This window comes from Rhinolophus ferrumequinum, chromosome 3 (assembly GCF_004115265.2).
Source record: "Rhinolophus ferrumequinum isolate MPI-CBG mRhiFer1 chromosome 3, mRhiFer1_v1.p, whole genome shotgun sequence".
NCBI classification, from domain to species: domain Eukaryota; kingdom Metazoa; phylum Chordata; class Mammalia; order Chiroptera; family Rhinolophidae; genus Rhinolophus; species Rhinolophus ferrumequinum.
In genome coordinates this window covers 7,657,040-7,683,347 of record NC_046286.1, presented here as the reverse complement: position 1 = coordinate 7,683,347, position 26,308 = coordinate 7,657,040, and the positions used below count along the sequence as shown (strand labels likewise).

General features: G+C 53.9%; 1 protein-coding gene across 1 annotated transcript in view; it reads left to right on the top strand.

Annotated features, from left to right (window-relative positions):
* Positions 1–18,276, top strand: part of MDGA1 (MAM domain containing glycosylphosphatidylinositol anchor 1) — a 60,011-nt gene extending 41,735 nt beyond the window's left edge. Inside the window, exons 8-17 of the mRNA XM_033098992.1 lie at positions 1,938–2,234; positions 2,803–3,087; positions 4,721–4,872; positions 5,736–5,913; positions 6,165–6,188; positions 7,193–7,345; positions 7,966–8,100; positions 12,286–12,416; positions 12,618–12,726; positions 13,427–18,276. Coding sequence (XP_032954883.1) covers positions 1,938–2,234; positions 2,803–3,087; positions 4,721–4,872; positions 5,736–5,913; positions 6,165–6,188; positions 7,193–7,345; positions 7,966–8,100; positions 12,286–12,416; positions 12,618–12,726; positions 13,427–13,518 — 1,556 coding nt within the window. The 3' untranslated portion in view covers positions 13,519–18,276. The remainder of the gene's footprint in view (positions 1–1,937; positions 2,235–2,802; positions 3,088–4,720; positions 4,873–5,735; positions 5,914–6,164; positions 6,189–7,192; positions 7,346–7,965; positions 8,101–12,285; positions 12,417–12,617; positions 12,727–13,426) is intronic.
* Positions 18,277–26,308: the final 8,032 nt, after the last annotated feature.

Sequence of the window (26,308 nt, the reverse complement as noted above, 5' to 3'; positions counted from 1 at the left end):
GCACTGAAGAGCTGGCTGCCTTAAGCTCAGGCTTTTTAACTCTCTGGATCTCAGTTTCTCTTCTGTGAGACATTGAACCAGATGGCCTCGGAGGCCCCTTCCATCCTGACATCTGCCCAGGTGAAGGGAGAGGCCAGGTGAAGCTGGAGGGGTTCAGGAAAGGCTTCCGGAAGGAGACTGACCTGAGCTGGGCTTTAGGAGTGGACCAAGCCTCCATAGATTCCACAAATCTCTTTTGCCCATCGCTGTGTACCAGGCCATGGGTGAGGAGTGAGTTGGGGACCCAGACAAATGCCACAGACCCATCCTCACAGCCCACTGTCTAGCCTTGGAGACACATCTGTTGGGGTACAGCAGGACTTGGAAGGGCAAACTTTAGATAGGACATAGTTGCTAACGGCAGGATCCTCAGAGCTTGGGGAACACGAGAGAAGGAGTACCAGGCTGCCAGGGGATGCCAGGGAAGGCTTCTCAGAGGAGCCATTCTCCATGTGAACATTTGCTAGGTGAGGGGACAAGCCCAGGAGAGACAGGATAGGGAGGCCCTCAAGCTGTATGGGACTTGGTGTGTCCAGGGAATATCCCACAGCTGGGACACAGGACGAGAGAGGGAAGAGGAGGCTGGGGGTGGCAGAAGCCAGAGCACAAGGGCCTTGTTTGCCCAGCCAAGGAGTTTGAGCTTTAACCTGAGGGCAGTGCAGCCTTGGGCGGGAGAGGGGGAGACAGCTCGTTAGCCTGTGGGGACACAGAAGGGTTGGGAGCTGAGATGTGTTAGAAGTCAGGTAATCAACAGGGCACAGGGCTGTTTCCTCCATTTGGCTCAGAAGCCTGATGCCTAGGGCATGGAGTTTTTTAAGGGCCTGTGGAAATGGTTTAGACCTAGAAAAATAAATCAATTGGCTCCAAAATACAAAGAAAACTGCAAAATTAAAGCCAATAAATGTATAAATGTTTGTAGAGTATAAATTATGCTAACTCGGTAACTGGACTTCAACGTGCCTTGTAGAGTTATTTGCAATTTACATTTAATATAGAACATTTTAATTTGTTTGACATGATGTGAGATGGGACCCATAGACATCTTTAAAAGACCCTCCATTTGGACAATGTGTCGGGTTGGATTAGGTTTGGCTATGAATAACAGGAAAAACCCTAAATAAAAGTGGCTTAAACAAGCTAGCCGTGTATTTCTTCTTCATATTCAAGTGAGCAGTGCCTGCTGGAATGGCGGCTCTCTTCCAAGTCCTCAGGGCCCCAGATTCCATCTTGTATTGCCATTCCATTATCCTTAGCATGTGCCACCTCATCCACAATGGCATTTCCAGCTGCAGTCGTCAACCTGCATTCCAGCCAGCAAGAAGGAGGAAGAGAGGTGCATGGCCTCTTCCTTTAAAGACGCTTATGTTGTCAAATCCCAATGGCCAGAATTTGGTCACCTGGCTACAGCTAGCCAGAAGTCAGGCTGGGAGATACAGTCTTTATTCTGGCCGCGTGCTCTGCTAACGTCCAGATATATTATTACTTTAGGTGAAAGTGAAAGGATATTGGGAGTACAGACTAGCCATCTGTGATAACACTCCAGAAAGAGAAGAGGGCGGCTTTAACTACAGCAGGGCCAGCAGGCAGAAGAGAGCATATTGAGGAAGGAGACATTTAGTAGAACTGTTTAAAAGGTCGAATCCCCAAAACGTTGAGGTAAGGGGAAAGAAGGAATAGGCCAGCACGACTTCAGCTCCTTTTCCGAGCTGGGAGAGCCTGAGGTAGAGACCAGGAGGTGGAGAGGACCTGGGGAGGTGAGTTCCGTTTGGAGATGCTGAGAGGTCCGTGGGAAGTCTGGAATGGGAAAGAGAGGCTCACACTTAGGGGTAGGGAAGCAGAAACTCCGGAGCGGAGGCCAGCGGGTAGCTCTAACCCCGCTCCTACCGCCCCCTCCCCAGTGCCGCCCACCATCAGCGTGCCCAAGGGCAGGGCCGTGGTGACAGTGCGCGAGGGCTCGCCCGCCGAGCTGCAGTGCGAGGTGCGCGGCAAGCCGCGGCCGCCCGTGCTCTGGTCCCGCGTGGACAAGGAGGCTGCGCTGCTGCCCTCCGGGCTGCCCTTGGAGGAGACCCCGGATGGGAAGCTGCGTCTGGAGCGCGTGAGCCGCGACATGAGTGGGACCTATCGCTGCCAGACGGCTCGCTATAATGGCTTCAATGTGCGCCCCCGAGAGGCCCAGGTGCAGCTGAACGTGCAGTGTGAGTCCCACCTTCCCACTTGGACTACCTCGCAAGCTGTCCCTCCCTGTTCTCAGTCAAGCCTGTCCCTTCTTTACCCCTTCACCCGCCCCAGTCCAATCAAACCCCCTACCTACTGCTGATACCTCTAAATCCTCGACACCTTGACATATTTTTTTTTTTACAAATAAGGGAAACCGAGTCACAGAGAGGTTAAGCAACTTGTGTAAGTTCTTACAGCTAATTAGAGGAAGTGCTGGGATTTGAACCTACAGCCATCTAGCTCCAGGGATCAGGCTCTAAACCCCGACGTTCTGTTGCTTTTCATTACATGGGAGCTGAAGGGGCCATTTGAGGCATGAATAGAGCCCAGTGTAGGAACCATGGCTGGAAAGAATGGCTGGGAAGGGGTAGCAGGTATCTGCAGGTCGGGGAGGTATGAGTGTGGCTATTGCATGGGTGTGTTGTGCGTATCCTCCCTGAGAACTTTGCCAAGGGGGCACGGGAACAAGGGCGAGTGCGTCGCCTCCCCCGTGGGGCGGCTCCTCAGAAACCCCTCCGCCCAGCTGACCGCCGCCCCCGCCCCCAGTCCCGCCGGAAGTGGAGCCCAGCTCCCAGGATGTGCGCCAAGCTCTGGGCAGGCCTGTGCTCCTGCGCTGCTCGCTCCTCCGAGGCAGCCCGCAGCGTATCGCCTCGGCCGTGTGGCGCTTCAAAGGGCAGCTGCTGCCTCCGCCGCCATCCGTCCCCGTCGCCGCCGAGGCCCCCGACCACTCCGAGCTGCGCCTCGACGCCGTTACCCGCGACAGCAGCGGCAGCTACGAGTGCAGCGTCTCCAACGACGTGGGCTCGGCTGTCTGTCTCTTCCAGGTCTCGGGTGAGAATCCAGTGGGTCCCGCCCCACATAATCACGCCCACTTGGGCTCACGCTCCGCCCCAATTCTTGCTCTGCCCACACCCGGCTTGGGTCCCGCCCCCTTCCCGCCCACACCAGGTTTAGGCCCTTGCCTTTCCAAGACCCGCCCATGCCACCTGGATCCAGCAATGACCTCCTCTTACAGCCCCGCCCATTCCACTCTTGCCCACTCGAGGTCTAGGCCTTCTCCATTCAAGGCCCACCTATACCTGTCCTAAGCCCCGCCCATTTTAGCTCAGCCTTCTTCCTTGGACTCAGACAGCCCCGCCCCTTTCAAGCTCTTCCTTCACTACGCCCTCTCTAGCCCCGCGGGCACCAGGTCTGGGCCCTTCCCTTTAAAGGCCCAGCCACACAGCGCCTAGGCCCCGCCTACATGAGGTACAGGCTCCACCTCTTCCAACCTTATCCAATCCCAGCTCTCCGCTTCCTGCTGTTCTCACATTTCCCCTCCAACCCCTCCTACACCAGGTTTAGATCCTCCCACTCAAGCCCTAGGCACCACCCCATCTCAGGCGTCAAGTTTCAAGCCCCTCCTTCCTCGTCTTTGGCTCCAGAGGCTGGGCTTGGGGAACCTCCTCTTTTCCAGACCGTAGGTCCTGTGTGAGGGGCCTGAGCTTAGGGGAGCGAAGACGCCCCTCAGTATCGTCTCTGGGACCTCGTGGGTGGTACTGGGACAGCCAGCACACATTTCCTGAGCTGTCACCTTAGAGTTTCAGGTCCTTCGGTGCCCAGAAATCCCTCTCAGCCCTATCTCCTCATCAAGTCATTCGCGAGTGGGCTGTTTGGGGCTGCAGACGGGAGTATGTGGGTCAGAAAGGGGTGGAGGTCGTGTTGAGGGGCGAGGGAAACGGAGAGGGGCTGACGGGGTTGCCGACCCTTGTCTCTCCTCCTTCCATTGGTAAGAGCCTGTTCCTTGTCAAAGCCGGTGGCAGCGCCCTGCAAAGAATTCCAGGCATGCCTGCCCCCCATTCCACTGCGCTCTCAGCTCTCCCAACAGCCCCGACTGACTGGAAGATCCTTTAGCGCTTCTTTGGATCCCCTCACTCAACAGCAGGGGGTTAGCACCACAGGTCACTGGCCACCTCCCCAGCCCTGACAGCCAGAGGTCCCGGTGACATTTCCCACCTCCTTCCCCTCTCCCCTGTTCTCCCATACTTTCCCTGTCTCCCCACCTTTTTTGCCTCGCTCTATCCTTCTCCTCTCTTCTCTTCCTTATACCTCAATTCCTTGATCCATCTTCCTGTCTTCCCCAACCCTCTTTCCCTGTGTCTTTTCTAATATCCCTTCTGTCTTCCCAAATTTCTCTTTGCTCTATCTTTTCCTTGGTCTTTCCGCTCCGTTCTCGCTAATACCACCTCTTAAATTCCCAATCTCCCTTACTCCATCTCCCACCTTCCCTCCTATCCCACCCTCATTCTCCCCAATCTTCTCTGCTATCTCCTCTCCTCACAATATTCCCTTCTCTTTGTCTTCCCCATCCCCTCTCTCTGTTCCACTCCATCCTCTCTGTCTCCCCCTCCCACACCTCCTCTCTCTGTGTCTCTCCCCATCCCCCACCCTCCATGGCCCCATGCCCCCCTCCCTGCCCTCTCAGCCAAAGCCTACAGCCCGGAGTTTTACTTCGACACCCCCAACCCCACCCGCAGCCACAAGCTGTCCAAGAACTACTCCTACGTGCTGCAGTGGACCCAGAGGGAGCCGGACGCTGTTGACCCTGTGCTCAACTACAGACTCAGTGTCCGCCAGGTGGGCCAAGGGAGAGAGGGGTCTGGGTGCCAGCTGACCTTGGAAGTGCTCAATGAGCCAGGGGGAGGGGTTGGAGATGGGGCTGGAACATACTGACCCTTCTTATAGACGGCTCTTCAGTGCCACAGGGAAAGTGTTCTGGACACAACAGCAGGAGCTGGGAGGTGCCAGGGACCTGACCCCTCTGGACCCATGTTCTGGGCCCAACCCTGAGAATTGGGCAGGGTCAATGGAGGTGGAGGGGAGCAGAGCCAGCTCTGCTCATGAAATGCAGAATCTTCTCTTACCTCAGAAGCTAGCAGCAGAAACTTAAGGCACGAGCTTAAAGTCTCACCCATGAGGTCTCTAGAATGCAAGGCCAGAACCACTATGCTGGTCTTGTGTCCTGTCTAGGGACCATGTGGTTCTGCCCAGCCCAGGGGGCAGTTTGGTGGTGGGGGGGAGTGTGACTCTGGGGCAGACTGCTTAAGCTAGAATCCAGCTCTGTATGAACTTGGACAAGCTATCTCTGTTTGGCCTCAGCTTCCACATCTATAAAATGGGGGTGAAATTATAATATTCTACCTCTAGGATCATTATTTTGAGGATTAAATGAGTTAATAATTGCAAAGCATTTAGAACAGTGCCTAGCACACTAAAGTATTCAATACGTGTTGCTGTCACTTATTATTAAGACAGCCGTGGCAGGTAGGCATGGAAGGGGTGATTGCTGTACCCCACAGAAACTGAGGACCTGGCTTCCTAGTTCTTTGCTCTTTCTGCTCCTGGACACTGATCCCCAGAGTCATACCAGGGGCTGCAGGGCCTGTTGCTCTGGTGGAGGGCATGGCTGCTGAGCTCCTGGGAACTCCCTTTATCTGCAGCTGAATCAGCACAATGCCATGGTGAAGGCCATCCCAGTGCGGCGTGTGGAGAAGGGGCAGCTGCTGGAGTACATTCTGACTGACCTCCGTGTGCCCCACAGCTACGAGGTCCGCCTCACGCCCTATACCACGTTTGGGGCTGGTGATATGGCCTCCCGCATCATCCACTACACAGAGCGTAAGTGGTGGTGGTGGTGGTGGTGGTGGGAAGGGAGGGCCCATCTTATGCCCAGGGGACCCCCTCTACCTTCCCCACATGGTTGCTGAGCTTGGGGCTGCCCACTATTCAGTGTCCTGCTCTGTCACTGCAGGCCAGGCCCCTCTGGCCCCAGTCTTGGCTCTGGGGACCCTGTCCTCTGGTTCTAAGCTCAGGCACCCTCTGCACAGCTCCACTCGATTCTGACTTGGTTTTCCTGTTTGCTTTCTCAGCCATCAATTCTCCCAGTCTATCAGGTGAGACACCCCCACCCACTTCTCCTTCCCCTTAGGGACACAGAAGCTCCCCTGGTGGGAGGAAAGGACCCCAAGAGAGACCAGAGAGGAAATGCGATAGAATCCAGCAGCTGGAAGGAGAAGCAGGAGGGAGCAGGGCTAGGCTCAGAGATGTTTGTATCCAGGATTTATTCTGGGGCTTAAAGGTGGGCGGCAGAAGAGAGGTTGGGGGACGTCTCTAACTCAGGGCCTTTTGTCCTCATGCCGCATCACTCACTATCCCCAAAACAAAGGCCAGGCTAATCGGTTTCCCCTGTTCTCTGGGGCAGGGAATCCTTCACTTGAGATCCATGGATCCCCAAAGAATCTGTGTATAGAATCCAAGGGCTCCATGAATCTGGAACCTGGAAGGGTATACACTTACTTAACTTCTCCTAACTTCTAGCAGAAATGTAATATCTCCTTCAATGATGAGGGTAGGCAACCAACCTCAGTAGTATAATTAGTACTTGTGACTTTGTCATCAGACATCTGATGTTTCCACATCACCTTAAAGTTGTTGCAGCTATCTCTAAATGTCATTTACATTCATTAGTATTTCAAAACTACGGCAGTTTATTAGACCTAATACTAGATCTTGTGATTTAATTAGATAATAAAGAAACCCACTTATATCACAAATTTGTTTAAAAATATTTGATAACTGTATTTCAGTATAATTGATTTCCTCTGTAATCCTTTGTATTTCATTTTATGCATCTAAAATCATTATTCTAAAATGGGGTCCTTGAACTTCACTAGATGCCAGAAGGGTCTGTGGTGTCACAAAAAGGTTAAGGAGTCCTGCTCTGGAAACAAAGTAGTCCGAGGTCCTGTTACGTAATTTCTCAAGCCCTAGAATCCTGGGCCCACTGCTTGGATGCTTGGGAGCTGCCTCAGGTGGCCAGGGAGGGCACAGCTGGACCAGAGGGCCTGAGAAGGCTGACCCTCTTTGTCTCATCCCCAACCTCCCCACCCCAATGCAGACAACACCTGCCACTTTGAGGATGAGAAGATCTGTGGCTACACCCAGGACCTGACAGACAACTTTGACTGGACACGGCAGAACGCCCTCACCCAGAACCCCAAGCGTTCTCCCAACACCGGTCCCCCCACTGATATAAGTGGCACCCCTGAGGGTGAGGGCATGGCCTGCTGCTAGGAATGGAGGGCTACTTCAGGGTTCTGGCCTCAGGCAGTTCCATTCTAATGGAGAGACACAGCCCTGTCCTCGGGGAGCCCCGGTCTGAGGGGAGACTCAGCCCTGCCCTCAGGGAGCCCAGTCTGAGGGGAGACACAGCCCTGCCCTCAGGGAGCCCACTCTGAGGGGAGACACAGCCCTGCCCTCAGGGAGCCCAGTCTGAAGGGAGACACAGCCCCACCCTCAGGGAGCCCCAGTCTGAGGGAAGACATGACGCTGCCCTCAGGGAGCCCCAGTTTGAGGGAGACACAGCCCTGCCCTCAGGGAGCCCCAGTTTGAGGGAGACACAGCGCTGCCCTCAAGGAGGCCCAATCTGAGGGGAGGCATAGCTCCGTCCTAACAGAGAAACAGGAAGTGCTTCAGTAGAATTAAGAGCTGATAAAGGCTGGCCTAGACTCCTGTTCTGTGAGGCAGGGAGGATGGGGTGGGTTGGGGTGAGGCACCTGCCATTGAGACACATGAGACTAAGAAAAGAGTGGTAATGGTGATGGGAAGGACAGAAAGAGGCTTGGGTGGGGTGAAGAGGAAGCTGTTGGTGAATCTCTCCCTTTCCTGCAGGCTACTACATGTTTATTGAGACATCCAGGCCCCGGGAGCTGGGGGACCGTGCACGGTTGGTGAGTCCCCTGTACAACGCCAGCGCCAAGTTCTACTGCGTCTCCTTTTTCTATCACATGTATGGGAAGCACATCGGTGAGTCAAGTTTCCAGGTAGTCTTCCCCAGTGTGTGTTGGGGCTGTGAGGGGCGAGAGGGGTCCGCAGGAGGCTAGGGACCGGCCCACATGAGGTCTGGGCTGAATCAGAGATCCTGAGGGGGGAGGGGGTCTGGGCAGAATCTGGACAAGGGAGGAGGTCCAGAGCCAGCTTGTGTGGGATGATCAAGGCTCCCTGCGGCTACCAAAAAAAAAAAGAAGAAGAAGAAGAAGAAGCTCCAGCAGGATGAGATGGGAGTCTTGGAGGGGCTGGAGAATTGCATGTATTGAGTGCACGCCAGGTACCAGGTGACATCCTGGGTGCTCTGCATCTGTGGTCTCATTAGCCCTCATAACCACCAGGTAAGCGAGGTATTACCACGTCATCAGAGACATTAAGCATTTGCCCAAGACCACACAGCAACCCAAGTCCGCCTGACTCCCTCGAACCCTAACACAGGCTTAGAAGGGTGCTGCTTCGTGAGCTGTGAGAGGAAGCCCTGCTTCGTAAGAGTGCATGTAAAGCAAAGGAATGCCCCTTTGGAAAGAGGTGTCGCTGGTAGCAATGTCACATTAGTAATGAACTCATCAGTGCAGTCATCACTTCTAGAGCCCTTGCTTCGCGCCAGGCGTCAGGTGCTGCAGTGAAAGGAATGCACAAGCTGCCCGTCCTCCTGGCTCCTATAGTCAAGTTGGAGAGCCAGTCAAGTTAAACAGCTAATTGCACCGGATAGGATTTAGTGGCCCCGTGACACGTGTCCACAGCAGAAGGGTAGGGGCCACAACAGCTGGTTACAGGGACCAACGCTGGGGGCCTGGTTATGGAAGACTGCGGAGGAATTGACAATTTAAAAAATTTTTATTCATTTGTTTGTTTACTTATTTATGGGAAAGTTGTATATTTTGCATGGGTCAAAAGGTACAAAAGGTGCGTAATGAGAGACCCCTCCCATCCCAGTCCCCCTGCTATCTCCAGCCCCTCCCCAGAGGCAATCGATGTACTAGATTTGGGGGAAGTTTTCCTGAAATACTTTATGCGTATAGAAGCAGTACACATACATTCTGTTTATCCCCTTACCCTTCACCCCTCCGCCCCCGCCCCGTTTACACACACTGTTCTGAGCCTTGTTTCACCCTGAACCTGCGTCTCGATGACCAGGCCTTATCAGGCCACAGGCGCTTCATTGTTTTCCTCAGCTGCACAGCAGAGGAAATGACTTTAAGTGTAGACCTAAAGGCTCATCATGCAGAAGTATCTGCAGCTTGCGTGATGGGTCAAGGTGAACTGATGAGCTGGAATGGTGGGATGGAAGGTTCTGTAGCCACTGTGGACCCCAGACCATGCACACCGATGAGTTCGCCCATGGCTGGGTCTGGACTTTGTGAGAAGTTCCTTTGGGGTGGGTGGGGTGGGTCACCAGGACTGCCCGCCCTGGCCAGTCCTCTTATTTCCATCTGGCTTCCCCAGCTGGAGTAACCGATGCAAACCAGGACAGTTGGTCACTTGATCCCCAGCTCAGGAAGGGCACTGGGGACCAGCTGCCAAGAGGAGCGGGTTGGGTCCAGTAGGGCCCTGGGAATTCAGACCTTATGTGCTGGGATGCTGGGGTATCTGGGAGCAGTGGGGGCTCCCGAGCTTGCTCACTGGTGGAACAAACCAGTCAATGAAAGCTTCCTGTGGGCAGATTTGATCCTACCTGAGGAAGACCCTGTAAGCAAAGGAGTGGGCTGCCCTGTCCCCAGACAGGACTGCCCCGCGGGGAGGCTATGGAGACCCCTGTCCAGGGCATGCTACTCCCCTGCGCCATCCCCTTCCGTCACCATCTTCTCCAGGTCTCCCATCCCTGATCCCGACCCTGCCTGCTCCTCTGACCTCATTCCCTGCTGCTCTCCCTGCCACAGAGAGCTGTGCGCATGATGTTCTCCTGGCCTGGAATGTTCTTGTCATCTCCTTCAGGTCTCCTCAGAAGGGCCCTGCGCCCCATCTGAAATACCTCTCTGTTCCCTGCATTATTTTCTTTATAACACTTACCAGTAGAGCATAAGCTCCAGGAGGGCAGGGGTCTTTGTTTTATTCACTAATGTATCTCTAGTACCTAGAACAGTGCCTGGCATATAGTGGTGTTCAATCAGATGATTGAATGAATGAATGAATGAATGATGGGAGGTCTGGGCTTGATGAACCCTGAGGTAACTTCTAACCCTGAGAGTCTATGAAAATCCTGATGACAGTTGTGAAAAGTTCATTCACCATGTAATTATTGAGAACTGATGGCAATTTGACGCAAACTTTCCCTCAAGGAGTCAAATAGGGAGAAGATATGAATCCCCGTAACTGCCACACCCCTGAGCAGAGAGAGGGCTGGGCTTGGGGAGCTGTAGTTTAAGGACTCAGAGGTCCCAGGAAGCATAGAGGACTTCCAGCTCAAGCCTAGGAAGACTTCTTGGAGGAGGTGATGTTTCCGAGAGGCTTTGAAGCACAGGATGGATTTGGCCAGGGGGACATGATAGGGGAAGGGCATCTCAAGCAGTGGGAACAGCCTGAGCAAAAGCCCAGAGGCTGGAAAGTTGGAGTATGTCCAGGCTCTAGCATGCAGTTCCATTTGGCTTTGGAGGAGGTGAAGGCAGGGAAGAATTGCAGTGAGTAGGCACATCCTTAAGGAAGATTGAAGGTCTTGGGCCCTGGCTGACCCCTGTGAGAGGTTGTCAGAAAGCCTCTGAGCAGGAGGTCTTGGAGCTTATGGGGTACTCAGGGAAGGGAGAAGAGATTCCATTTTAGTTTGAGCAGTGAAAACGTGGGGTTTTTCCGTTAGGGTCCTTGAGACAGGGTGGTACAGGAGGAAGAGAAGTCATGGGGATTGAGGCTGGACCCCAGGGGGATCAGAACAGGGGTAGATCTTTAAGAGAGGGAAGAGAGAGTGATCCCTTTGGAGCTGCTGGGGAGACTGGAAGGCACTGGGGCTTGGGCCCTGCTGACGCCAGTGTGTCACCTCCTGGCCCACTGGATGCTGGCTGCAGCCTTCTCATGGCACCATCTCCTGGGAAGGGTCCCCCACCCGGGCCTGGGTCTGCTGTTGGGTGAGGGGTTATTTCTTGCTGTTCCGGTCCCTCTTCTCCTCTCCTTTCCCACCCTACCTGGGAGCTCGGGGCACCAGCTGTCCCCAGACCTCCTGTTTTGCCTGCTCTTCTTGGTCCAAGCCATCTCCTTTGATCTCAGGCAGGTAACATTTGGTGGCTCTCCCCCATAGGGGGTTCTGTCTATCTGGTGTCACAGATGGTGTGACTTTGTCTGTGGGCAGTGCCATGGAAATGCCAGCCTCCAGGTGCCACCTAAGTTGATTCCTCTTCCCTCCGAGCCAGGTGTTTCATGTCACTGGGGCCTCGAGGTGGGCCAGGAGAGCCAGGGAGGGGGCATGACATTGCCCGCATGCTCTTAGCCAAGCCATGACCCCCTCCCTCTCCTCCAGTGCCCCTCAGCACCTCCAAAACTCCTGGCCCTGTGACTGTGGGCAGATGGGCTCAGCACCCACAGACTAATGCCTCCCAAATTTCACTTGAGCTATTTTTACCCTGGTTATGTCACACATATGCTAATATCTTTCTTTAAATCAACTCATTCTTTTTTTCCTAGCTTTGTCCTAAGCATTAATATTAGTTAGATCGTGGTTTTGAAGGGCTAGCTTTATTCATCTCTTAAAACATACATATAAATACTAAAATTTTTTCAGTCCATTTCTGTACCTCCAGAATTCACCTCCTGTATCATGTACTGCCAGGGGTGTGCATTGTGTGTTTTGGAATCCTCCTGTGTGCTCAGACATAAGCCCTGGCTACCTCCCCTGTCTAGAGGGGAGAGGGCAATGTGTGTGTGTGTGTGTGTGTGCGCGCGCACATGCTGGCAGTGGGGGATTAGCTGATCAGGAGGGAAGGGAAAAAATAAAAGAAAATTTGCAAATTGTCCTGATGAACTGAAGCCCTGCTGGTGTCTCTCTCTTTCCCGTGTCACTCCCACCCCAAAACCCCCGGGGATAATGGGACATTGAACCAGTCTGTGATGGGGAGAAAGTCCCATCCAGTAGGAACAGTGCTGTGGGCAGTGGTAGAGAGGAGGGCTTGGTGAATGGGGAAGGGCCGGGGTGCCCCTTATACAGATGTCACTGCTCCCTTCTCTTCACACCCACTGCAGGCTCCCTCAACCTCCTGGTGCGGTCCCGGAGCAAGGGGGCTCTGGATACGCACGCCTGGTCCCTCAGTGGCAATAAGGGCAACGTGTGGCAGCAGGCCCATGTGCCCATCAACCCCAGTGGGCCTTTCCAGGTGAGTCTGCCAGGCCCAGAGGCTCCTCACAGGCTCTCCCAGCCCTCGGGCAGTTGCTCTGGCCACGAAGCACTTCAGAAGGAGGAAAGCAGGCGGAATGGGGGTAGGGATGGGGGCTCCCTGGTACACCGAGGGGAAGGGTGGGAGTCTGTCCAGCAGAACCGCCCTAATCCCTGCTTCCTGCTCTCTGATCCCACCCAGATTATTTTCGAGGGGGTTCGAGGCTCAGGCTATCTGGGGGATATCGCCATAGACGATGTCACACTGAAGAAGGGAGAATGTCCTCGGAAGCAGATGGATCCCAATAAAGGTGAAGACGAGAAGCGGGGGCAAATCTGTGGAGGGTCGTTTGGGTGGGCACCTGTGTCAGGGGAAGGAGGGTGTCTGAATGGGGGTTCAGGCTGCTGGCTGACGGGCTGCACGTGGTGACTGTGTGAACACTTGGGGCCCAGCCTGGCTCAGGACAATGAGAAGACCAGACCCTGCCTCCGTGAGCTTGCTAAGCTATTGACCTACCGGAATGCCTGTGTCTGGGTCCGTCTCTGTGTGGGTCCAGATGTGACTTTTGCCCCCCATCTGGGGGCCAGGTGTTTGCCATAATAACAGCTCAAGTTTACTGAGTGATTACTGTGTACCAGGCAAGATACAAAAAGCTGTATATGCATGAACTCATTCAGTCCTCACAGCAGTGCTCTGGGGTAGCTCTTACTTTCAGACTCATTTTACAGATGAGGAAACAGGCCCATTGAGGTCAAATGAATTGCTCCGTGTCTTCGTGAGCCACAGAGCCAGGATTTGGACCCTGGCAGGCTGAGTTAGCTCCCACACCATACCACCTCACATCTGTGCTGAGTGCTGTGTGCGTTGAGGGCAGCGCCCACCACCTTCAGGCCCCCAGAGAGGGGGCCGGAGTAACGGGCCCTACTGCAGCCCGCCCGACTGCCTGCCACTCCCTGGCCCGCCCAGCTGACTGGAGCCCTGGCCTGTCTCCCCTCTCTCTCCCATCGCAGTGGTGGTGATGCCCGGCAGTGGAGCCCCCCGCCAGCCCCACCCGCAGCTCTGGGGGCCCATGGCCATCTTCCTCTTGGCGTGGCAGAGATGATGAGAGCTGCGTGGCCCCCACCCCGCCCCCGGCACACCAAAGTGTCTGCATCTTACCAAAGACTGAGCCCCGCCAGCTGGGCGCCCGGGGCAGGGCCAGCCCACCAGGGAGGGGGCCTGCGTTGGCTGCGAGGATGAGCAGTGAACAAGGACAGAGGCCTGGCGCTGAGGCCCTGCAGACGGTCGTTCCACACACGCACACACTCACACACCCACACTCACACACACACAGATATATTAAAGCACAAGTTTCTATCTTACCTGCCAGCACCTTCTTTACTGCAGAGACGGGACTCACTGGAAGGGTGTCTGCCTCCAGGGGCCTCGGTGCCATGCCGGCCTCGTCCTGGCTGCATCTGGGGGGTGTTTCTGCCCTTCCCCCATCCCTAACTTAAGGCTGAGCTCCTGCCCACCCTGTGGCTTTACCAGAAGGGGAGCAGAAACGGGGGCCCTGCTCTTGGCCGGACTCTGGGACTCCTTGGGATGGGGGAGGCCAGGGTCAGAAGGGGCCAAGCGGGACTTTGTAAGCAACTTTGTTCCCAAGGCCATTCTGTTCCCAGGACAAGGGCTGAAAGGTGGAGACCGCAGGCCACCCAGATCCCCTGACCTGTTCCTGGGATGTCATATTTTCCCCTCACTGTGCCCCCTTTGAAGGGACCCAGCACGGGGTCTTGAGCCCTGAAGACTGACACCTGCACCTCCCACCCCCATACCCCCTCCTGAAGCAGCTGGATTCCTGAGAGCATGGTCCCCACACTAACGGGCTGGCCTAATCTCAGCCCCCAGCAGCCCCTCTGAGGAACCAGGGGAGTGTGTGGGGGCCAGGCCATTTTCTGGAGTGAGGCTTGACTCTGAAAGGGGCAGAGAAGTCCTGCTTTCACAATTTTGTGCTCCCGTATAGAACACAACTCAGGAGTAGAGTGGAAACTCCATTTCTTATATACTTGGCATGAGGGGGTACCCTGGATGAGAGGGTGTGTGTAGGGAGGCTGCCCCTGCCCTCCTCCATTGCGAAGCACCTTCTAGTTGGCTGTTCCCTTCCCACCCAGGGTCAGTGAAGGAGGAGGGGTTCGCAGAGCTGGGGCTGGGGGGTGGGACAGTTGCTGGTCACCCTGTTCCCTGGGAGCTGAGCTCATGACCCCAGCTGGGAAAGGGCGCCCTGTCCTTGGGTCCTGGGTCGGGAGCCGGAGATGGGTATGATGGGATCTAGACTTCTCAACATCACCCCTGAGCCCCCACCCAGCCATCCATGAGAGAGGAGAGGCCCCTTCCAGGATGAGTCTTCATGCATGTGTGCATGTGGCTGCGTGTGTGTGTGTGTGGGGGGGGGCATTTGTGTCTATGTAGCACTGTGGGTACATCTCTGGGCAGGAGTGTGCAACTATGAGCCTGCGTGTGCAGTGATACATATGTACCCCGTCTCTATGCGTGCCTGTGTATGTCAGCATGCATGTCCATCTTCATGAGTGACAGGAGATGCTTGTGGGATGCTGGCCGAATATGCCACTTCCAGCCCTATTGTGTAGTCTCCAGCTGCCTTGCCCCCGCCTGAATTTCTACCTTTCATCCTCTATGGATGACAAAGAGCTATACAGATGACCCTATTGGAAGGCAACAACCTTTGGAAAGGCGTGTCACAGGGTTTCTCCTGGCATTCGGTGGAGACAGCTGCAGAGAAGAGACAGCACTGCAATGCCAGGAGGCAGGCAGGGAACCAAAGCAAACGCTGCCCATCTCACCGCTCTGCCAGGCCTGTGCTACCATCATCACGAACAGCTGGTGGGTGGCTGGGCCAAGGCTGGAGCAGGGCCTCCTGATACCCAACCAACCCGGCTGCCTTCCTGGCCCAGCCAAGGCCGCTGTCCGAAATGAATAGCCACAGGTTCCCAGAAGATGCTTCCATCGCGCCTGCTGGGTATTATTCCTTAATTGTCCCATCTGTGCAGGGTCTGTTGCCCCAACTAGACTGTGAGCTCCTCCTAGCTTCCCAACCCTCTCCCACCCCTCCCAACCTCGTGCCTGGCACAAGTGGGCCTGTTCTGGAATTCACTCAGCAGGCTTTGCCCAGGGGGATGGGATATGTAAGTCTGCTCCCAGCCCTGGCTGCAGGATAGAACCACCAGAGTCTTTGAGAAAGCACTGATGCTTGGGTCCCACCCCCGAGGTTCTGATTTAATTGGACTGGCGTGCAGCCCGGCATCAGAAATGTTTCAGAGCTCCTCAGGAGAACTAAGAGTGGGAACCGTTGGCCTGTTTCCTGCCAGGTGCTTCCTCTGTGTTCTCTCTGGGGCGGGGCTGGAGACCCCGAGATGAATAGCTCTGAGAGCTCCCTCTTTGGGCTCCCTGGCACCCTTGGCCTACGTCCCTCAGATGGCTTTTGAATATACCTGCCCCTGCGTTGGCTGCTCCAATATGGGGACCCTGTCTCCCCTGCTCACCTCCATATCCATAGAGTCTGGTGCACAAAAACTGTTCGGCATATGTCACCTGAGCTGAATTGCACATGTGTGGCCCCTGAGTTTCTGGTCTGGAGAGATGGGACCTGGTGACGTGGACAGAGAATGCAAAGCAAGGGAGTGACAGAGCACGGCTGGAGGGAGGTTGCAATGGGGCAGGGACAACCCCGACTTCAGGGTGGCTGGACCTGGGCTCACACAACGTGCCTGAGGGAGACGCTGCGGTCCCGGTCCTCGTGCGTGGACGGTGAGGTGGGCATGTGTATGTCTGTGCGCTGGCAGGACTGCAGGGGGTGTGGCTGTCGGTGTGTGCTAGCACTAACGTGTGATATGAGCGCTGACGGCGTGCCAGGCTGTGTGTGTGTGTGTGTGTGTGTGTGCCCGTGAGTCAGCACCTCTGTATCAGTGTCACCTGTGCTGTGTGTGTCTTGTGTGCCCGTGGGTGTCAACGTCTGTGTGTTGGTACATGGCCCATGAAGACCCACAGCCCAGGGGAGACCAGGCTGGCTGGATCCAGTGCATCTCCCCAATGGCGGTCTCAGCTCTGGGTCAAGGGGGCTGAGGCATTTTGTGGCCTTAAAACTGAGAGTCCAGGGTCAGCTCTCAGGGTGTTAGGGTCCCTCCACCCCACCACAGGTTGGTGTCTGGAGGAGAAAGGGACACCTGGGGCCAGGCGCTGTTCAGGTAGGAGAGGGGGCATCTCAGCGTGGCTCCTGTCGCTGGGGTACCAAGCTAAGCCTGCAACCTAAGGCCCCTCCTCCTGGGACCCTGCTCCCACCTTTGCCCTCTCTGGGACAGCCCTGACACCTCTTCCCCATTCATTCTCCTTTCTACCTGTGCTCTGTGAAAGCCCCTGGCTCAGGTTGTCCGTGCTGGGCTGGGCCTCAGGTCCATGATCCTCGTGGTGCACGTGAGGAAGGTAAAACCCAGTGCGGGGAAGGGACTGGCCCCAGTCACACAGCTAGTTAGGTGGAGCCAGCTTTGGAATCCAGGTACTGAAGCTCTGGGTTTTCTGGCCACTGGCCACTGCGCCTGGGGTTTCTTGCCAGGTAGCTATGAGGAGCTTAGTCAAACTGCCCACTCTGCAGCTGCTGGTACAGATGTTACAGATGTTACTGGGCCCTGCATTGGGAGATATAATGCTCTCTGCCCCAAATTCTGGCCACAGCTCCTCCCACCCCAGGTCAGGTCTGGGTGCCACATGGAGGCCACCTCCCTCTGCCCACACTGGCTATAGCTGCTGCCCCTCCCCCAGGCTCTCAGAGAGAAGGGACTCTGTCCCCCCTCCCCTCTGTCTTCACACAAGTCTGGGCTGGGAATGAAGCTCAGTGTGTGTTGGTGTCCTCATCCTGTTGACGTCCCCTTAAGGACCAGGAGGGCCTGGGGAAACAGGGACAAATCCTGGTGTTTTCTTCTCCCTGGACAGCTCAAGGGGGTTGGGAGGTATTTCCAGGTCTGTCCCAGGAATAGGATGGGTGAACCTCCTTTGGAGAGTCCCTGTGGGGCCACTGGTTGAAGTTCTGGTTTCAGGGGAGCCCTTCTTGCTTTCAAAGGCAGGGTAGCACAACCCTCTCTAAGTCAGTGCTATGTGTGTGTGTGTGTATGTGTGTGTGTGTGTGTATGTGCGCGTGCGTGCATGCGCAGGCGCATGTATGTTTATGAAGGTGTGTGCGCTGGGGCAGAAAGACTACTCTTCCTGGGTATCCCGTGACCCTTAGAGCTGGAAGAGACCTTAGAGACCATCTAATCCAATGCCCCCACTGTATAGATGGGAAAGCTGAGATCCAGAGAGATGGCACATGCCCACCACCCCCCCCTCACGTCACCTGCATTCCTTTCCCAGGAGCCCTACGAGAAACGCCCTCCTCCTGGTATCCCCCAACCCCACACACCCCCAGCTGCTCACACTCACTATCTTAGCCCAACTCTGCTGGCCCCTTACCCCATTGGTCCCCAGCATCCTTCCTGCCCCAGGGTGGCCAGCTCACCAAGGCCTTTATCCCCAACCCAGGAGAAAGGGCAGGGGAAGCAGGGGGCTGCTCCAGCCCTGAGGCCTCATGAACTTGGGAGAGAAGCTCCCCACCCATGCCTGGCCCACCCACCACCAAGGTCAAAGCACAACAGGAGACCCTCACTAACGGGTGTAAGGTACTGGGGTTGTTTTAGTCACATGACCCCGTCCTCATCCGTTTGCCTTGCTGTCTGTCTCCACCTCAGCCTCTGTCCTCTCTTGTCTCTCTTTCACCCCCAAGACCCCAGATGTAACCTCTAGTTGCGGACGCGGTTGTTTCAATAAAGCTGCAGTGTTCTAGCGCTCTGGGTCAGGCTGTGTGTGTGGGTGGCACGTGGGCAGGCGAGGAGGGGGTGCGGGTGAGAGGCTGGGGGTTTCCTCTCAGGCTCCTGGGGGAATGCTTTCTTCTCTTTGGCACCTGCTATCATGGACCCTTTTTTGCCTCCCAGAGAGTGAGGACTTGCGTCCTGGCCTCCAACCCAGTGAACTTGGAGGTCCTCATTCATTTGTTCCTTCAACAATGCTAGCCAAATACTACCTTCACAGAAGCTCCCGGTTAGTGGGGGAGATGGAGACAAAGCTCATACACCAGGAAATGTATTATTATGAATACAGTTAGGGCTGTGAAGGAAAACTGGTGCCGTGAAAGAAGGTAAGAGGAGGTTCTTATTGGGCTTCAGGGAAGACATCTGTAAAGAAGAGACATGTGGGAGAGGTCTAAAGAAGGATTGGAGTTATGCTACTGGAGCAGAGGGGTCTTCCCTCTGCAGAGGGAACAGAATATGCAAAGGCCTGAAGGGTAAAAAAAAAAATCTTAGAAGCCTTGAGAAAGGGGTGAAAGGACAAGAAGAAGGACTAAAGTTAGTCAACCACTTATGTCAACTTTGCCCGTTCCCTTCCTGGCACCCAATCCCACCATCCCTCCTACATAGTTCTACTCCCCCACAATCTGTGTTCCTGTCCTGGGCCCACAAATCCCACTCTGCACTCTATCTGGGGCTGCCTCCTTCTTCACCACTAGTTAGCTGCCCAGTGGCCCCGAAATCATATGGTGCCAACCTTTCCTTTCTCCCAGACCTTTTAGAATCCTAGAATTTCAGAGCTGATCTCAACCATCTACCACTATGTTTTCCTTAGGAGAAATAGCTTGCTAAGGTTCTGGGGTTGGGCAGTGATAAGGAAAATCCACCCCAGATCACAGACATGGGTGCCATGATATAAACTACAGAGAGATCAGGCAAATGAGAGAGAGTCTTTCGTGTAACTGAGTTACAGTGACTCAGGTAGGTACAGCATATAATTTCATTCTCATGTTCCAGATGGAGAAACTGAGGCTCAGAAAGGTGACAAGACGAGGGGCTCCATACCCCAGCTTTATCAGCTCACACCTTGGGTAACTTCTTGATGGCAAACCCGGGATTCCTCTTGTAGAGCTTGGGGCCCACCACTGCATTGGGTTGGCTCACTGGGTGCAAGGAAGGGAGACCCATCTGAGCTCATTCCAGTGCAGTAACATGATTGTGAGGCTATGTGTAGGGAGGTGGACAGACACTCTCAGAAATCCAAGCACAGGAGGTGTAACAGGGATGGGTTTCCGGAACAATACGGGTATTGTGGATTCAAGGTAACTTTCAGAGTTTATGGCTCCTCACATGTGGCAGAAAAAAGATGGCCGAAAATTCTTTGTTATTCCTCCCATAGAGAGGGAAGTCTAATTCCCTTTCCCTTGAACCTGGATTGGTCATAGTGACTTGTTTGGCCAACAGAATGTTTGACCTTCTGTGTTGAAGATACCTTGCAGTGTCAGTTCAGGCCTCTGGGAACATTCTCTCTGGGAGCCCTGAGCCACCACCATGTTGGATGTCCAACTGCCCTAAGACTGACACGCTGTACAGGCTGCAGGAGGGGCTCCAGTCGACTGTTGCAGCTGAGCCCAGCCTTCCAGCCATCTCCCTCAGAGCACCAGACATGGGAGTAAATCCTCTTGGATCATCCAGACCAGCCCATCCACCAGCTGAATACCTCTGTCGATGCCGCATGGAACAGAAGACTCTCCAAGCCAAGCTCTGCCCAAATTCCTGACCCACAAAGTCATGGGGTATAATAAAAATAATTGTTTTAAGTCCCTGAGGTTGGAGGGCTTAAAAGATAACCACCCAGGCATGATTCAGCCACTTTCCACCACCCTCTTCTTTTGGCCCACTCAGTTCCTCTCCTGACGCATGGTATTTGCTCCTTCATGACTTCAGCTTTCCAGGCATCATGACCTCTCCAGCTGCAACTTCCCCTCACAACCTTCCAGGGGCAGCTTCTAGCATTTACCGACTCAGCCTCTCTAAAGGAAGGACCCATTGGACTGGCCCACCATTTTGTTCCCAGTCATGCATATATCAGTGGCAACCTGTTGATTGGCTACGCTTGGGTCAGGTGTCACCTCCATCCAATCAGCTGGTTAGGAGGAAGGGGTCATGGATATAAAACATAGCTGCCTGGAAACTGTTCCTTCTAGACAGGCTGCAGGTGGGCTCACTTCAGAGGGGCAGGGGAATTGGCAGACACCTTAGACGTGCCTCTCTGGCTCTTCCCTCTTTCCCTCTCCTCTGTGACCACCTATTTTCAGGAGCACAGTTGTTCAGTATGTGCATCATGAAAATGACCCTGTCCTAGGGCAGGTCCCAATGCAAACCTTACAGGTAGATCAGGTAAACGATAAGAACAGAGTCTTGTGTTACTCACTTACGATGACTCAGATATTTTTATTTTCATGTTTACTGATGAGGAAACTGATGCTCAGAAAGGAACGGTGGTTACAAGGCTCATTAAATCAGGAAGGGGAAGCATCTGGAGGCAAAGGCACATGTTTGACTTCTGTGTGGTGCTGTGTTCTTTCAGCCAGACCGCTTCCTCTCCTTCCTCCCCTTCGGGAGCGTTCTGGTTTTCTCACCAGCTTATCCCTAGGGGCTGGGAGAAATAGGTCCCTTTCCTGTGTGGCCCATCCCCTTCGGATGAAAATTGTCCCTGGTCCTGATTTTCTATTTCTAGCTGCCTGACCTTTTTGCATATGTCCTTTGTGGAAAGTGACTATAGCACCTTTTTAGAAAGAGGCTGGGTATAAATAAATCCAAGAAAAAAAGTCAAAACTCTTCTCCTTAAGGTCACGCTGACCGAGTGGAGGCGTGCCTCCATAATGCTTCTTGAACCCCTGACTCCCTAATTTATCTTTCCTGGGCATGCCGCCCCATCAGGGCCCAGCGTGTCCCCTTGCTCTGAGGTCAACTTGGCCCCCGTGAATGCAAATCCTCCCACTGAACCCATCACCCTGTCTCTTTAGCAGTTTTTGTCTTTAAAAATGTTCTGAGCTTCCCATTTCTCTCAGGCCCCATGAGGCCAGCCAAAGCTCAGCCAAGGGTACTCAACACTTTGCAGGACCTCATTCTGTCTACACGTGCTGCCCTAAGTAGAACCCCACTCTCAGTGCCTGCATCCCCCCAAAACCACCTACCTACCCATTCACTCTCATCTGCAAGGTGGTGAGCAGTAGAGTGAAACATGAGTGAGAGGGGCGGGGAGTGCCAAGTGTCCACGCAGAGGGGGTCTCTGCTGGCATTGAGATATGGCCATGGCATATTGTGCAGAGAGAAAGGCAGATTAGAAAAGAGCAAGCTTGTTACTATCTCATCGTTTTCTACCGAAATCTCTGTGTGTATATGTGAATGTGTGAAGTTTTTTAAGTCTAGATGAATATTCGCTGGGTTATCGGTAGTTATTGCAGTGGCGAAATTTCAGATGCTTCTGACTCACGTGTATTGTTTTTAATAAACAGGAAAAAAATCTTTTTTCTTAAGAAAAGCCAGAAGTCATCAAAGAGTAGAGATTAGAAATAAAGGTCACTTTGTTCTTAGCATTAGTTTTATAACTACATGTCACAGAGATTATGAAAGGGCTTTGAACTTAGGCTTGAAATCTTTTCCTGCTGATTTATTCCAATAAAAATGCTCAGACAATAGGAAGGAGGAGAAGAATTGGGTTGTGCTGACCAGGGATGAGGAGGTGGGGCTGTCAAGCCAAGTCCTGAATAAGAGAAATCCCAGGGAGAATAATACAACTTCTAGCAAGAAACACTGGCATTGGGGGTGTACCTGGCACCGGTGCGTATGTGAGTTGTGTGCGAGTGTGCGTGCACTTGTGAGTGTACGTATGTACCTGCTCCCTTTGGGACACCCGCGGCGTGGGCACCCCTGTGCAGCATTGGTGCCTCTCTCCCTCCCAAGTCTGTGGGGCAATTTAATGAGGCCTCACTCCAGCTCAGGTGAGGGTATGGATAGACACAGCCAAGGTGGGAGCAGGGAGGGCTGGCTGCTGCGGTCTGGGGAGGGCCTGGGGGCAGGCACGAACCGTGGTTGGGCCCTTCCCAGACTCCTCTTCCACCCGGCAGGCAGAAAGCCCCCCGGAAACTCTCAGACCCTTGACTAGAAGCATCCAGGCCTCTGCTGATCTCTGGCCCAAGACTCGGGTCAGAGGAGGGGTCCTGAGTCCATGGGAGAAGGAGAGAGGGGCTGAGGACAGAGTCTGAGCTCCGAGAGCGGAAAGACCCCTGTGAGGATGGACAGGAACCCCTGGATCCAAATTCTGGCTTGTGATTTCGACTAAGCCAGCGCCATCTGGGCCTCAGTTTCCCTGTATATTGGGCGAGATTTGAACTTGAATGTTCTTCCAACTCTGGGAGTCAATGAAACGAGGGGTGGGGTGTTCTTAAGCAACGCAGAGGAAAGGGACTCCCACAAAAGGGTAAATGGTAACCCCAGGGATATAGCCCTGTTTCTGTTTGTGGGACCGAGTGGCTATCTATCTCTGTCCCCTCCTCAAACTGGGGACCCTTGTTAACCAGGCTTAGATGGAAGCTAGTCAACCTGTCCCCCCTCCACACCACGATCCCTTAACTGGCCCTTCCCCTGCCAGGAGGCAAGCAGGTGGCAGAAAAGGCAAGATGGCGTCTTGGCGGGGTGCCTGGTGGGGTGAGGGCACGGAGTGGGACTGTGGCGGCTGAACCAGGAGGGTGAGGGGCTGCGGGCTTCAGGCTCTGGGCTCCCTGCCCAGGGGCGGGCAGCCTGCTGTGCACCAGTGGCGCCAGCCCTGGGGATATGCTCAACCCCGCAGAGGTCTGGCTGAATCTTGAGGCAGAGGGAACTTGGCAGGATGGGGTGAATGTCAGATCTGGAGGCAGAGCCAAATACAAAGGAGGAAAGGCCAACAGTCTGCAGGAAGGATGGCTGTAGGGTCGAGGGAGCCTGCAGATAGACTTGGGGGTGGGTGGTGGCAGCTACTAGGATGGTGGGCAGGGGGTGGGAGAGAAGTCCTGCCGTCCATGGCTTCCCCCAGACATCAGAAGAGCCCTGTCCAATCTGGCCCTTCTATCCTGGTGGCAGGGGTGGCCCAGGAAATCCAGAAGGTTCCCAGTGATCATCAGCCAGCGCTGGACACCCGTTCCTAGAGTGAGGGTGGAGGTGGAAGGAGGTGGGTGCTATAGTGCGTTTCAGAGATGTTCTTCACCTCCTTCACCCTGGGTCCATAGGTGGGGACAACTTGGAGCGCAGTGAGGGTGGGGAGTGCCCATTTCCCCACCTCCTAAGATGGAATATGAGGCCCTTTTCTTTGTCTAAAATTTGAGAAGCAGAGAAGGTTCTGGATGGATCAATCTCCCATTCCCCACGCCCTACAGGACACTATTCCCCTGCTGACTCTGGTGGGAGGTGTGTATAGCATCTTGGCGACTTCCAGCCTGTGGAGTGGTGACGGTGGGGGTCGGGCAGGGGTCCAGGTCTCTTCCCTCAGTCGTGAGCCCCAGCCGCTGGTGAGAAGGCCTGGCTCTGAGGAAGTGGTGCCCCCTCCTTCCATCCTTGACTGCACCCAGCTCCAGAGCCTGTCTGGCAGAGGGCCACACCTTTAGGAACCCCCATACATCTCTCTTCTTGCCTCTCTCTTGCCTACTTGTCACCATGGGAACAGCAGTCAGGGTTGGCAGAGGTGCCTGTCATCTGCCGACCTGAGCAGGGCCCAGCCCATCCTGGCTGGTGAGAATTGAGTCAGTCTGGACATGTTGCCAAGGGTTTCAACGTTGAAGGAAACCTCCGGCCACGCCCTCCAATAGCTGGCCAGAGTCCTCCCTACATTCTCCCCTCTGCCCTGTTTGAACTGTGCGGGTGACCAGGAGAGCAGCACTTCGCAGACAGGTCATTCCCTGTTGGCCAGCTACCGTCCCTTCCCAACCCTCTGCATCGTGTGTGATGGTGGGGGGGAAAGCAGTGGCAGAATGGAGGTGAAGCCTCTTTTCTGTACCCCAAATATTCCAGAATGGGATTGGTAAACCAAGGCTGTACCCCTCGAGTCATTTCATGGAGGTCATGGGAAATAGTATAATGCCCAGTGGGAGGAGCAGACACTTGGTTCCCAGAGTCCGGTTCTGGTCCAGGCTCTGCCATGGAATTTCTTTTGTTCCTGTCTGGACCTCCATCTTCCACCTGCAAAATGCAAGGATTGAATGATTTCCTTAGGACCCCACAGCTCCGACTGCCAGTGTTCTGTTATGAGGGTAACGGATCGGGCACAAGGAAGCATCACTAATAACCAAAATCATGTTTTGTTTGTATTTCTGGGTTAGCAGAGGATGGATTCCTGCAAAACATGTTTAATCCGAGATTTGGGATCCAGTACACTTGCTCGTCCCCTCAGGCCCTGCCAGGTTCTTAAGCTTGACTGAGCCCCGTTCCCTTTTCCAGGAATGGCATCCTTTTCAGACCGGGGTGGATTTCTCTTTCTCCCCTATTGCCCTGTTGGTCACCCTCAACCAGCTTCTGGGTGCCCTCTCCAACCTGGATCCATCCAGGTGGTTCTAAGCCCACCTCCCTCACCGCCCACCCTGGCTCCAGGATCTCTGACCTCCTTCTTGCCTCCAACACCCAGGAGAATCTCCATCCCTTTCCCTCCATTGTCTGCTTCTCCCTTCCTGGATCCTGACCCTGGGAGTACTTCCAACTACTAGGGCTGGGGAGGACATAGTTGCACTTTTACTATATAGTGTTTGTTCGTTCATTCGTTCATTTGTTCATTCACCCACTTAGTCACTGTGGCAGACACTACTGTTGATTACTAATGCCACAGTCACTCCCTTCTTTTTTGCTCCCTTCCCACTGTAGAGCTTGAAAAATGGAAGCACTCATTTCTCAGCTTCCTTTGCAGCTAGAGCTGGTCATGTGACACAGTGATGACCAATAAGATAAGAGGAAGTCAGCTGGGGGCTTTTGGGAAAGTTTTCACTCTCTGTGGGAAGAAGGAGGATAATCGTATCTTACCACCCTGGCCCTCACCCTGCTTCCTTCCTATGGGCATGGTTGTGTGAGGTCATGATGTCTGGAACAGTGGCAGCCATCTTGTGACCATGAGGCACTAAGCCCAAGAATAAAACCCAATACTCTGAAGATGGTGAAGCAAAAAGGTAGAATGAGCTTGAGGTCCTGAGCTGCTGAATCAGCCCTGAGACAAACCCCTCCACATTTCTCATTAAGTCAATAAATATCGTAACAGTTAAAGCTTTATAAATGAGGTATTATCTTTTTTGTTGTTGTCACTGTAACAGCAACAATTTAGATCAATTGATCACTCACTTACTCATGAATTCACTCATGCATGTATTCACCTTCTTGCTGTATTGATTTAGGATAGAGGTTCAGATGCTGTAACAGAGACCCCATATAATAGTGGCTAAGTTAAATAGAAATTTATTTCTCTCTCACATAACAGTCTGAGTATAAGTAGTCCAGGGTTGGGATGGCAGTTCCAAGATGTCAGGCACCCAGGATCTTTCTGGCTTGTTGTTTCACCTCGCCTGGAATGTTCTCTTGTTCACACGCTCCAAGACGTCTCTACCACATCACATTTCAGCTGGAGGGAAGGGGGAAAGGCAAGAGAGGGCTTCGTTCTCCCTTTTAAAGATACGATCTGGAAATAACATATGCCATACCTTTGTTCACATCTCATTGGCCAGAACTTAGTTACATGGCCACTCCTAGCTACAAAGGAGGCTGGAAAATGCATGCTTTATTCTGGGTTGCTGTGTCTAGCTATACATTATAAATTTTTTACTGTAAAAGAAAGTGAGAACATACATGGGGTGCAACTGGTAGTATTGTTGATTTTTTTTTTTTTGCACACTCACTTATTCATTCATTCATGCCCTCATTCATCAAACATGTATAAATACAAACTATGCAGAAAGCACTGTGCCAGGTGCCAAGGGCCCGGGTTTCGGGCTGCTCGTGGTCTAGTGG